The sequence below is a fragment of the Balaenoptera physalus genome (genome assembly GCF_965194825.1).
Source record: "Balaenoptera physalus genome assembly, chromosome: X".
Lineage (NCBI taxonomy): Eukaryota > Metazoa > Chordata > Mammalia > Artiodactyla > Balaenopteridae > Balaenoptera > Balaenoptera physalus.
The window spans coordinates 43,602,413-43,615,685 of NC_138903.1; the positions used below are offsets into that span (position 1 = coordinate 43,602,413).

Consider the following 13,273-nt stretch of genomic DNA (forward strand, 5'->3'; position numbering starts at 1 on the left):
ATTGCTTCCCTGTCTGCCTTGCCTTGGGGGCCCACATCTTTAGCTAAGACTAGATAATGTATTTTTACAAGAAAAAAAAAATAGCACCATGGAAACAGCCTGTGATAATGTCATCTGCTTTGGTTTTACTTGCTTTGTGATGTGGGGCAACTTCTTTGCCTGTCCGTGCTCAGATTCCTAGCCAAGAGCCCTTAGTAATACAAATGCTGGCAGCAAACACTCCGTGCCCTTAACTCCCTTGTGTGTTAATGCCACCCTAGAGGTAATAGGTTCAAGAAAAGGAACTGAGAGCTCGTCCTTCAGCCCACATATTTGACAGAGACCCAGTCAGAAAGTCTCTAGTAGAACTGAAAAGCAGGTCACTTCTGGCCATTGAAACACACAGACTTTACCCAGGAGGCCCAAATTGGCTTGAGCAATGCAACAGCCTTTATTGTTGTAGCAACACTGATATATATGCCCCATTCCTGGTCAGGGCTACCCCCACCCCACCCCATCCCATCCCACCCCTTGGTCCTTGTCACTGTGGAACTTTGTGGGGGGTGGGCTGGGGAGTGGCAGAATCCCTAAGCAGAGCTGGAGGGAGGCAAGTGGGACTGGTGAATGTTGGGGTCACCTGGGACCAAGGGTTCAACTGGGTCAGGATACCTGAGTCCTCCACCCAGATGGGGGCTGAGAACACTTGGATCCTGGGTTCAAAGCTGGGGTGGGGTCTGGAAAAGCCTTGGTCCAGGGTTCAAGATCTGAGAATGCCTTGGTCCCAGTCCCCAGCTTTGGGGCTGAGCATGGGAGATAGGTGGGTCCCAGATTGGGGTTGGGGGGCAGTGTCTCTGGGCCCAGAGTTGGAGGTTGGCCATGGATGCTCTGGTCTCCAAGCCCCAGTTTTGGGCTGGATGTGGGTGTCTCTGGTTCCCAAGTTCAGGGCTGGGAAGACTCTGGTTTCCTAAACTGGGGGGCTGGGTATGAGGGAATATCCCAGTTTGGGACCTGGGGGAAGGGTTGCAGTTGTCCTGTTTTTTGAACTGGGCAGGGGCTCCTATTTTAAGGACTGGGAAAGGGCTCTGGGTCTGGGCCAGGGTGGGGATGGCATTCTCCATGTCTTGGGTACAGATCCCAGGGCCCTAGGATCCAGCCTCCTGTTCTTGTCCCAGCGCCTCCAGCAGCAACCCCATTGGCGTCCGCTTGAGACCAATGCTCTCGATCTGGTTCTCAATCTTGTTCTTGAGGTTGCGCAGGCGCAGTGACGCGTGCACCAGGATCACTGTGGGCAATACCGAGAGGAGTGGAGTCAGTGGGATGGGACATCAGCCTTTAGCTAATGGGGGCCCAGAGAAGGGAACTGGAGCACAGGCAGACCAATGGCGTGGTCAGTAGCCAGGACGCCTCTGAACCCTGCTAGTGTGGCGGAGTAATGCGCTTCGCAACAGGGGCGTGGCCAGGGAGGGTGCCCAGTAATGGGGACGTGGCCGGTGGAAGGCACTTCATACTAGCAGTGACGCCCAGAAGGGCGGTTGTAAGAGGGGCGTTCCCAGGGAGGGGAGCAAAGCCAGGGAAGGCGCTTTGTAAAGGAGGTGTGGCCTTGCCCGCCGGGTGTCCCAGCCCCCTCTCAGCCCAGGAACCAGGGTAGGGCGGGCCTGGTGCCGTTTGCGAGCGCTGGCCGTCTTCCCGGCCATCTCAGGGTAGTGGAGACTCACGAAGCACGGGCCCGGCGATGCTGAGCAGGAAGGTGTAAGCGCCGCCCGCGGCCCAGAGAACGAGGAGGCCGAGGGCAAGCACTGCGGCCAGGCAGGCGGCTGGGTGGCTGCGACGGCAGCGGCGCACGGCTGCTCGAGTCTCAGCCGCCCACACCAGCATGCCAAGGGCCACCGCCACTACCAGCGCGCTTAGGAGGGTGTGCAGCGGGCGCACGTACCTGCGGGGACAATGGAACTAAGCTAGCCGGGCAGGCGGGGAGAGGGCCGCCTGGCCCCCGTGCCTCCCAGACCACCGTCCACCAGAGTCCGTGCCCCGAGAGCTTTGGTTCCCACCCCCACCCCCCGCCCCCGCTCCCGCTCCGGACCCTCCAGCCCGGCAAATACTCCCGTCAGCCCTGTCTCCAACAGGTCCACCCTTCAGGGATTCCAACTCCCAGGAGCCCTGGGCTCCCCTGGAGCCTGTGGACCCTGTGGACCCTCATTTCTTTCTGTCAATCCTACAGTCCCATCTTCCTGAGATCTCCTGCTTCAGGCCCTCCCATCCCGCTAGGCCCCAGGGTTCACAGCCTTTCCCTGCTCTTTCCTTCCGACCCTACCCCTGCAGGACCCACTCCAGCCGGCCCCCCCAACCCAACGTGCCCCAAAACCCACTCTTTGCAAAGGCCCATCCCTTGCAAATTCCTCTTCCAGTCCTTCTGTTTCCATACGTTTCCCTCTCCCCAGGCCCAGAGTCCCTTCCAGACTTCCTCCCCTTCAAATTCCCCCTCCAGGTTCCCATTTCCTATAGATTCCTCCCTCATTACTAGAACCCCTTCCAGGCTTTCAGTGCCACTCTTAACTTCCAGTCCTGCCCAAGTCCCTCTTCCAGGTTCTCCATCCCTCCCTGGTCTCAGGCCTTCCATCCCCGGGTCCTCCCTCTAGACTCAAGTTCCCCAACAGGTACCTGCTCCTGGAGCATTCCAATTATAGCCAGGCCCCTCTCCAAGCCCAGATCCTCCACAAGTCCACCCTTCAACTTGACCACGTCCTGTCCCTGTCGTAAGTCCTCCAAGGCCATCTTAATCTGGCCCCATCACCCCTCAGGCACAGTCGTGTCCCACTTTCGGGCCCTCCTTATCTTGAGGTCCACACTTCTCCCTACCCCCGCAGGACCCACTCCAGCCGACCCCCCCATCCCAACCTGCCCCTAAACCCACCCTTTGCAAAGGCCAACCCTTTCAGATTCCTCTTCCAGGCCTTCTATCTCCCAGTTTTCCCTTCAGTTTCACACTCTACTGAATTCGCCCTTCAAGGTCTTGCAGCCCCCTCAAAATCCCGCGGGTCCACCCTCCATGCCCAGCGGGCGCCCCCGGCCAACCTGCGCCTCCCTCCCTCCCTCCCTCACCCAGCCAGAGCGAGACCGAGGCCGAAGCAGATAAGGTAGTTGGTTTGATAGTAGAGAAGGTTGTTGATGACGCGGTGGCACCATCGCTGCGGGTCGCGTGGATCCGGGGCCGCCAGACGCGCCGACCCCAGAACGAAGTCGTCCAGGGCGCGTAACGGTGGCAGCCGCACCTCCGACATCCTGCCGGTCGATGTAGCTGGACCAGTCAGAGGAGCGGCCGGACTACAACACCCGTTCTACACCGCGCCACCGTGGGGCACACCGGGAAACGGAGTCTGGGCCCTGCAACCGCTACCCTGACGACCTAGTGGACTGCGCAGAGGCAGCGGCGCACGTGACCGAAAATACCAACAACACGCCGGAACTGTAAGGTAGCAGGGGCCGCTGGGAAATTAAGTCTCCGCCGCGGGGCGAGGCATTCCCGTCCACCCCCAGGCGGGGGAGCCATGGGGACGGTTCTGGGCGGTGCTGGCGGCTCTGGCACACAGTGGCCAGACATTAGAGGACATGCAGACTGTCAGAAGGACCCGAGCAGGATCCCACTTCCTTACTGTCAGGGTCCAAGAGGTTCACACCTTTCCAGGAAACTCCTGCAGGGCTTTTTCAGCCTCATCTCCTCCAGGCCCCACTCCCGAGGTCCAGCCATAGATACTATTAGGGGCCTTTTATTCATATTCATCATATCAGAGATCGTCTCTTTCTGGTAAGTCTTTTAACACTCCGCACAGGTTGGAATTAGGGCACCCACTCTGGGTCCCTAGCAGTCTTCTCCAGGCTGGGAGCCCCAGGGGGGGCGCTGTCTCTTTGAGTCCCTGGCCTGGCTCTGTGGGCACACAGTCATCAAGAAGTGCTTGGGGCGACTGAGCTGTTTAGGCATTGCTCTTAAGAGTGGAAAGTGGGCACCTGCTCCATTAATGTTTGCTGGCTGGTGGCTTCCACAGCACTCCCACCCCCGCACAGGCTTTGCAGTCTGCCACTGCAGGTCCCTAGCACAACCCACAGGGTCCTTAAAAGTCATCATCATCACAGATGTCAAGGTACACATCGAAAGCCTCTCTGTTGCAGTTTCCATCGGGAGTGAAGACATATTTGTGGAAGGTCCCATCTACACAGATGGCTGGAGGAGGGGGGAGGATTGGAAAAGGTTAGATGCTGCCAAAGCCACACACTCCAGTCCTCTCAGGTGTCCCGTGGCCCAGGGTCTATCTCCAGGTCTTTGCCCACGTGCCATCTCCCTTAGTGATGGTGGAAGTGAACCACCTGTTTGGCTCCCTCAGGCCTCCCATGCCCTAAAATTCTTTCAGGTCCAATTTGTAGGCCTTCGCCCATGCAGTACCCCCCAGTCAAGGGCTATTCCCACTCACCAATGACAGAGTTGACATTCTTGGAAGTGTTGCGACCAAAAGCACAGATGCAGGCTGACTCAGCAGGCACGGTGAAGCTCGCCAGGCTCCACTGAGAGTCCACATACTGCCCAATCATAGGCCCCACCTTGCCCACGCGAGCCAGCCTGCAGGCAACACTGGCTAAGCCCAGGTGTGATATATGGGCAGGGGGATGGGGGTGAGGCAGGGTGGGGCAGGAGGCACTCACGCAGAGCGGCGGTTGAGGCGGGTATCCTTGAGAGCAAAGATATGGACTGTGCCCTTATCACTTGATGCACACAGGAAGGAAGAATCATGGCTGAAGTTGATGCTGAAAGACAGACCAGCAGTGACGCCCACGTGTCATGTGGTGTGGGGTCAGGAGCCCACCACGCATACCCTGTGCTCACCAGTAGAGGGTAGCGGGGTCAGTGCCTCGGCGCAGCTCCACCAGCTTCTCCTTGGACTGCGTGTCAAAAAGGCGAATAAGGGTGCCCTTCTGAGAGGCTGAGGCCACTACCGTGCCTGGCTGGTTCACAGACACGCAGGCCACGTCGCTCTGATGTGCATTGATGGTAAACGGAGCAGATGAGGTGCCGGGCTTTGTGCTTGCCAGGTCCTATGATAGAAGGAGCAGTTTGGGCTTGGGGTAGGTGGTAAGGAGGTAAGTTGCCAAGAGTCCACAGGGAGAGCCAGCCCACCTACCCACCCCTGCCCACTGGACAGCTCACCACAAGTTGCAGGCTCCCGCACTTGTGTCCTGGGAACACTAGCAGTTGTTTCTCCAGGCTGGGGCAGAGGTCACAGAGCCCTAGGGTGGGGGGCGGTGAGCTGGTAAAGAGGATGTCAGGGCCAGGCAGGGTCTCAGGATGGACAGAGCTGGATAAGGGCCGGACTTCAACCTTCCATGATACATGTTACCCACAGAACCCACAGGGGGCTTGCCCTCAGGTGTGCTCCCCACCATCAAGGCAGATTCCCTGCCTCCCTATGCAGCTCTGGCAGCCCCAGGAGGCCTAGGAATCCCTGGCATACCCATTAATGTCCTTAATGAGCCTTTCTGCTCTGCTATCTGAGGTAGCCAGGGGTGAGGCGGGGCCGAGAGTAGAGAGAGAGAACTGGCTAAGGATGGGAAAATGGATAGATTGGGAGTGTGGGCATCTCAGCCCATTGGAGCATCTTTATACAAAGAATCTCTCCCTGCCTCTCTTTCCAAGTTACTCTCTGTGTGCCCCTTTCTGTCTCTCTTCATTTCTGCCCCTCTGCCCCATCCACTGCCTCCTGCCACTACACCTGCATCTCTGGGTCCTCTCACCCTTGGGGTTGTCCCGGGTGTCAAACTCAAACAGCTTTCGGGGATTGTCGGGGAAGGAGTACACATAGATGCGGTTCTTCAGCACGATCACGATTCTGTGGGCATCACACAACACAGGATGGTCGTGAGAGGAGGGCAGGGTGCCCATGCAGGACTAACCCTCTAGCCTGCTGTGGGGACCTCCGACCTCCCCCACCCCCAGCCCACCTCAGGCTCACTTGTCATGGCGCATGCGCACAGCCAGCACTGGCTTGGTGAAGGTGAACTCCAGCACCAGCTTGTCCTTGGAGTCCTTGCCCTCCCGGGCATCGTCCCAGATCAGCACTGCTGGGCAGGTGGGTGTGTTGTCGGGGCCAAGGTTTAGGGTGAGGGGCAGCCCTGGTGACACAAGACCTACCCCTACTCCCCATGGGACCTCAACCCACTTGCTTAACCTTTTGCTAACACCCAATATGACCTCACACAGCATGAGCACTTGTAGATGTGATTCCTGAGAAGACAGGTTCTAGAACCATTATACTCATTTACAGATGAGGAAGCTGAGGCTTGAAGGGGTTTTCTATCTAGGCAAGGACCTCACAACCCATCAGCAACCAAGCAGGGACTCACACCCAGGCCTGTAACTTCTCATCAGTAACTATTTCTGCCTCCAGGGTCCCAGCTCATACCCCCCAGAAGATTTCTGTGAGGAATCCTAGGGCATCTTTTGCCATGTCCCAGTGGGATCAACAAAAGCCCTTAAAATAAGATGGTGCTTGAGACTCAAAGCAAGAGGGCATTGGGGAGACAGCCCCAAGATTTTAAAACCTATTAGTTGTGTGACCTTGGATAAATCACTTAACCTCTTTGGGCCTCAGTTTCTTCATCTGCAAAAATGGGGATGATGATACTTCCTACCACACAGAGTTACTGTGAGGATTAAATGAGTTAATACATGTAAAGTGGTTACAACAGCACCAGGCTCACAGCAAGCGCTCCATAGGTAAGGACATGGCATACAGGAGGCATTCAACAAGTGTTTGTTAAATGAAGACAAAACACCAAGCTTCTCAAGCGATAAGATCCAGGACTTGTAAGCTGTAGGCCTCACTGTGTGACTCTGAGTTACTCTGACATCTTCATTTGCCAGAGACTCCGGGAGGCCAGGATTCCGGGGAATCTGGGCCAAGGGTGGGACCGGATGAGGACACTTACCTGAGATCTCTGAGAACTTGGGGCTGCTACCACCGCCCACCAGGGCCAGCAGGTTGGAGCGGTGCAGCATTTCCACCAGGCCCATGCTGCCCACCTGCTCATGGTCTGGACAAGGACCAGGATGTCAGTAGGGGTGGGTGCCAACGCCCAGCCCATCCCTTCTGCCCATTGCCCCTCCCCCACCGACAGCTCACCCAGATGCCCCTTCTCCATCAATGGCTCCACGTTGTAGATGCGCACACCTGTCTCCATAGCGCAGCAAAAGCAGCCTGGGGACGGGAGGAATCCGGGCTGCCTCAAAGGATGCCCAGGTGGGAAGCTAGGGGCTTAACACCCACCTCTGGCCATTCTCTCCCTCCCTCCCTCCCAAAAGGGCACAGGCACAAGCCTCTCTCACTTTGGTCTTGGTTGAAACGCAGACTGGTCACTCCTCGAAGTGGCTGCTGAGTCATGGTCCAGGATTGCTTCCCTGGACACAAATGGGGGTAGGGTTGAGAAGAGTCCTGGGGTCTGTTCTCTGAGTCCTAGAACTCCTGTCCCCAACTGATTTCTTCTTCCTCCTCCCACTCTGCTACCTAACCCCAGCAGGACTGCAAAGAAGACAAAATCAGGGGGAGAATCCTAGGGTCCCCACTCTAAGCTCCCAAGACCCCAAAGAGCATGGACAGGAACATTCACATCTTCTTACACTTGGATGACCCCAGCTCTCTCGGCCTACCCTGACCTGGACTCCCCCACCTCCTCCTTACTCCCTCCCTGACTGACTGCTTATCAAGAGATAATGGGGTAGGGGGTATCCCAGTGATACCTCCTCTCTACCCTCAGCCAATCCTGGCCCCAGTGCCCAACATGGCCTGGAACCACCCCCTACCCACTTCTCATCTTTACACCTGGACCCAGCACCTAAGTCTGCCTGTCAATAAATGGGGAAAGGGGGCTCAAACATCCACTTCTTCCTGCACCTCCCTGACCTGGCCCTGAGACCTGCTATGGTTGGTCCACCACTCACAGGAACTCCCCCGCCACGTCCTTCTACTCCAACCTATTCTACCACTCCAGAGCTCTCTCACACCTTCCTTCCTCACAGGCTTCCTGAAATCCCTTCAGGATTCCATTCCCACCTCCACACAACCCCTTCTCATGACATGCTAACTTCCGTCCAACCATGGACAACCTGGACCTTCCCCCAGACCCCTGTATGCCCTAAAGACCCTACCTCAGGATTCCCTTATCACTCCAAATCCCCCACCCCTGGGACATACCCTTCCATGTGTTCTGCTGTCCCTGACTCTGACATGGGTTGGCTTGGACGTACCCCCAGGAATTGCATCCCCCTAAGGTTCCTCCTCCAGACCCCCTATCGCCTCCCCAAGACCCTGTTCCAGGGCACCCCTAACCCCTCAAAACCCTTGCCCAGGACACACACTTCCCAAAACCCCTACCTGGGACAACTCAATCCCCCCTGCAAGACGCCTGCCCTGGACCCCCCCTAATATTCTTGTCCCAGAGTCCCCATACTCCCTTCAAACCCCCATCTCCGCAAAACCTTTGCCCAGGCACACCCCTTCCCACTCTCCAAACGTCCTCCCTTCCCCCCTGTACCACCTCCACCGGACCGCCTCACCCCCAAAGACCCATTCTTTGGACAGCCCCACCTTCCAAGATCCCTTTTTTGGGACCCCCATTCCAAAGACACTTGCCACCCAGGAACCCTGCCCAGGGATGCCTCACACATCGCTCCCACCACTTATGTCCAAGACCACCCTCATACTCCTTCCAGTGCCAGCATCTACTCAAGATCCCTGTCCTAGATACCCCCCATCCACCAAGACCCTTGCTCAAAAGACCCCAGACCGTCCCCCAGACCGCAACCAATTCTTGGACCATGCCCCAGCTCCCTGCCGCCTGCACTGACCTGACCTCTGCGCGTCCCCGATCCTGGCCCAAGCTCTCGGTGCCGCCCGCGGCACGGCTTTCTGACCTCCAGTGCCTTGACGCCCCACTCCGGTGTTTACATCAGGCCTTACTTCCGGGGGAGGGAGTCTGTGACCGGAAATGACTCACCCTCGCCGGAAAGCGCGGCTGCAGTCCTCCAAAACCAGCTTCTGGGTCTTTAGAGCAGAGAGAGGGAGTGCGGCGTTCTCCGAGGAGAGCGCGGCGAGCAGAGGACGCTCCGCCAGGGCATGACTGTCTGAAGGAACCGAGGACGGGTGGGAGAGAGAGAGCCTTCCCCTCGCTGAGCGGAAAAGGGCGAGAATTCCTTAACTCGGTCCTGCTCGTAGAGCTAGCGGCGTTACCTTCTGGGCTAACAAGACTTGGACCTCCGAGGTGGGCTAGAGGGGCCGCCCTGTTAGCTATTTGTAGTTCTCCCAGACTTCTAGGGAGGCGACCGGGGAGCCTCGAGGCGGGGGTGGGCCTGGAGACCTTCAAAGCTGAGTCTATCCCCATAGCCAGGGGAAGCCAGGATGGGATTCCCCACCCCACCCATGCTTCGTTTTATTTACAAAGTGAAAAAGTATTTTTGATGGCAAGAGGAAGTGTTCACTGTGGGAGGAAAAAAGACCCCAATTGTGTACATACTGGAAATATTTTTGTATTCAACTTATAAATTTTGAGATGTGGACTCACGTGTAGTTTTGAGAAATAATACAGAGAAATCCCATGTGCTTTAACACTTCCCCCTGAAGGTAACATGTTGTATAGTAAAATACTACACTCAGAATGTTGACACAGTTGTGACACTAAGTATCACAGAGTTGTGATATTGACACAATCCACCCATCCTTTACTTTTTTTCAAATATTGTTTTGATGCTTTAAAAATTATTAATATATAATAGACATCTGTTTTATTCATCCATTTTAATTGATTCATGGTATTCCGTGGAATAAATGTATAACTGTTCAGCTGTTCCCCTACTGATGGCCATCTAGGTTGTTTGATGTACTGTGTTGTCAACATCCACAGACATATTTACTTGTGAATTTTGTCCCCGTGTACTACCCTAGGCGTGACTCCATTGCTGTGCTCCTCAGCAAAGCCAATCTTCTGGCTTTCTTCGGTCTCTACTTCCTCACATCCCAGAGCACATTTAACTTTTTTTTTTTTTTTTTTTTGGCCACAGCATGGGATCTTAGTTACCCAATCCGGGATTGAACCTGGACCCTCGGCAGTGAGAGGGCCGAGTCCTAACCACTAGACCACCAGGGAATTCCCAGAGCATATTTAACTTAATTCAGTTTGGCTTTTGTCACTTCCATGTCTCTGAGACTGCTCTTAACCAGATCACTGATGAGTAACAATCTTCCCAAACCAGCAGTCACTTCTCTACCCCTTCCTGTAACCACCCAGCATATTCCACAGTTTCTTGCTCTCACTCTCTTAGTTTTCTCCTATATCTCTGGCTACTCCTCCATCTTTACCCAATTTCCAAATACTGTGGTATCCTTAGGTATGATCCTGGCCGCCTTACTTTTGTAGTCAGTATTCTCTCCCTAGGTGACTTCATGTTGTCTCATAGCCTTAATTATTGCAAATATTTGGAAGATCCACTAATTTAGGCCTCTAGCCTAGACCTCTTTCCTGAACACCAGACTCATATGCTATGGCCTGTTTGATGTGTTCACGTGGATGTCTCATAAGGCATCTCAAATTTAACGCATCCAAACAGATCTCTTGAATTTCCCTGGCTCAACCACCCTCCTGTCTCCCTCATCTTAACCAATGGCACCATAACACCCAGTTTGTCACTCAAGCCAAAGAGCAGATATATCATGCTTGATTCTCCTTCTTTGTCACTGGCAAGTTCTGTTGGTCCCACTGTCCAAGTGGTGTCACAAATACAACCCCTGGCTCATGCACTTTTAGTCAAGATGGAGTAACAGGGACCAAATTTGTCCTCTCACATGAAACAACCAACCACTGCCCTCCCAAAAGGCAGAATACATGAAACAATGGTTTTCAAGGCATACACATCAGACAGTGAAGGACAGTGATCCCTGAGAAATGGGAAAGAAGATGAGTCCCAAACTGCCCCAAGTTACCACTTGGAGAGTTTTCATGCTGTGGCACAGAAAGGGGAGAAGGCAGAGCCTGGTGGCCTCCCTAAATTGAAATAATCCAGAGAGACAAGGGCAGCTAGAGTTCGAAGGACAGAATATCAGGAGAGAGCTTCACAGAGAGAGAACCACAGAGATCTGCAAAGAGTCCCCCTTGAATATTCAGCAGAGTACTGATAAGTGCATGCATATGAAGAAACTACCCAAGTCCAGGGAAAGAACCATCCAACTGGATTAGAACAAGGCCTGGCATATACGTCAATTGGAAAAACGTAATTCACAGGGCACAGAATACACAGGAAGGTTGTGGGGAATAATTAGCCCTGGAATTAGTACCAGTGCAGACCCAATTAACAAATCATAAAAGGAAGACCCTGAAAGATCAAATTGTTTCCAAGTAACTTAACTATCTCAGTACAAAGATCAGGAAGATTTATAGGAATACTAATAATAAAACCCTAGCACCTAAGGTAAAATTCACAATGTCTGTTATCCAAACAAAAACGTATGCTAAGTGAAAGGAGCCAGTCACAAAGGACTGCATATTGTATGATCCCATTTATAGACAATGTCCAGAATAGGCAAGTCCACAGAGACAGAAAGTAGATTAGTGGTTGCCTAGGGCTGGTGGGGTGGGAGAGGAAGGTGACTGGGGAAAAAAAGGCAATGACTGCTAAGGGGTATGGGATTGCTTTTTGGGGTGTTGAAAATGTTCTAAAACTGATTGTGGTAATGGTTGCAGAACTCTGTAAGTATACTAAAAAAAACTATTTAACTGTACACTTTATTTTTTTTATGAATTTATTTTATTTTTGGCTGCGTTGGGTCTTTGTTGATGTGCGCAGGTTTTCTCTGCCTGCAGCGAGTGAGGGCTGCTTTTCGTCGTGGTGCATGGGCTTCTCATTGCGGTGGCTTCTCTTGTTGTGGAGCATGGGTTCTAGGTGCGTGGGCTTCAGTAGTTGTGGCACACGGGCTCAGTAGTTGTGGCTTGTGGGCTCTAGAGCACGGGCTCAGTAGTTGTGGTGCATGGGCTTAGTTGCTCCGCGGCACATGGGATCTTCCTGGACCAGGGATCGAACCCATGTCCCCTGCATTGGCAGGCGGATTCTTAACCACTGCGCCACGAGGGAAGTCCTAACTGTACACTTTAAATGGTGTATTGTGTGGTATGTGAATTATATCTCAATAAAAGAGTGTTGTTTTTTTTTAAGCAGGAAAACACGAACCATAATGATCAATCAATGGAAACTAACACAGAATGGACACAGATATTAGAATTAGGAGAGAATGATGCTAAAAAAGTTATTAAAGCTACACTCCATATGTTAAAAAAGTTGAGCAGAGACATGGAAGATATATAAGTACCCAAAATGAAATTCTAAAGATGAAAAATACACCAGATGGGATTAATGACTAGACAGTGCAGAAGAAAAACATCAGTAGTTTAAATCATAGCAGTAGAAACTAAGAAAATGGAACAGAGGAAGAAAGAATCCCCCGAAACTGAAAATAGAAAAAAGCATAAATGAGCTGTGGGACAATTTCATGTGACCTAATATGCAGGAAATAGAATCCCCAAAGGAGAGGAAGGGGGACAGAAAAAGTATGTGAAGAAGTGAAGTCCTAAAACTTTCCAAAATTAATAAAAAATATAAACTCACAGATCCAAGAAGTTCAATGAACACCAGCAAAAAGTAGATGAAAAATACTACACAAAGGCACATTGTGGGAATTCCCTGGCCGTCAAGTGGTTAGGACTCTGTGCTCTCACTGCCAAGGGCCCGGGTTGGGGAACTAAAAAATCCCACAAGTCACGTGGTGCGGCCTAAAAACAAACAAACAAAGGCACATTGTTATAAAACTGCTCCAAACCAATGATACAGAGAAAATCTTTTTTGTTTATTTTTTCTTCCAATTTTATTGAGATATAATCAACTTACAGCACTGAATAAGTTTGAAGTGTACAGCGTAATGACTTGACTTACATACATCATGAAATGATTATCACAATAAGTTTAGTGAACATTCATCATTCCATATAGATACAAAATTAAGGAAATAGAAAAAAAATTTTTCCTTGTGATCCTCTTAGGATTTACTCTCTTTTGTATATAACATACAGCAGTGTTAATTATATTTATCATGTTGTACATTACATTCCTAGTACTTATTTATCTTATACCTGGAAATTTGTACCTTTTGACTGTCTTCATCCAGTTCCCACTCCTCCACCCGCACCTCTGGTAAACACAAATCTGATCTCT

The 13,273-nt window shown here is 52.6% G+C and overlaps 3 protein-coding genes across 8 annotated transcripts in view; all 3 read right to left on the reverse strand.

Annotated features, from left to right (window-relative positions):
• Positions 1–406: 406 nt before the first annotated feature.
• On the reverse strand, positions 407–3,574 carry PRAF2 (PRA1 domain family member 2). The gene is made up of 3 exons (XM_082446681.1): positions 3,079–3,574; positions 1,695–1,912; positions 407–1,261 (listed from the first exon to the last, which is right to left on the reverse strand). The coding sequence occupies exons 1-3, from the start codon at positions 3,255–3,257 to the stop codon at positions 1,122–1,124; spliced, it is 537 nt and encodes a 178-aa protein (XP_082302807.1). The 5' UTR covers positions 3,258–3,574; the 3' UTR covers positions 407–1,121.
• A 153-nt stretch (positions 3,575–3,727) lies between these two features.
• WDR45 (WD repeat domain 45) lies at positions 3,728–9,004 on the reverse strand. Of its 5 annotated transcripts, none has more exons than XM_082446617.1 (11): positions 8,867–9,004; positions 7,349–7,420; positions 7,146–7,220; positions 6,952–7,056; positions 5,976–6,081; positions 5,758–5,852; positions 5,174–5,253; positions 4,853–5,061; positions 4,672–4,773; positions 4,443–4,588; positions 3,728–4,195 (listed from the first exon to the last, which is right to left on the reverse strand). In XM_082446617.1, exons 2-11 carry the CDS (start codon positions 7,401–7,403, stop codon positions 4,086–4,088), a joined length of 1,083 nt encoding a protein of 360 aa, XP_082302743.1. In that variant the 5' UTR covers positions 7,404–7,420; positions 8,867–9,004; the 3' UTR covers positions 3,728–4,085. The 5 variants fall into 5 exon arrangements, with proteins under 5 accessions (XP_082302743.1, XP_082302742.1, XP_082302741.1 ...); XM_082446616.1 differs by having other exon boundaries at positions 5,976–6,084; XM_082446615.1 differs by having other exon boundaries at positions 5,976–6,150.
• Positions 9,005–12,666: 3,662 nt separating this feature from the next.
• GPKOW (G-patch domain and KOW motifs) overlaps positions 12,667–13,273 on the reverse strand; it is a 58,724-nt gene continuing 58,117 nt past the window's right edge. For both annotated transcript variants that reach the window (XR_014258766.1, XM_082446555.1), the window contains one exon: positions 12,667–12,834. The gene's annotated coding sequence lies outside the window, so the exon portion shown is untranslated. The remainder of the gene's footprint in view (positions 12,835–13,273) is intronic.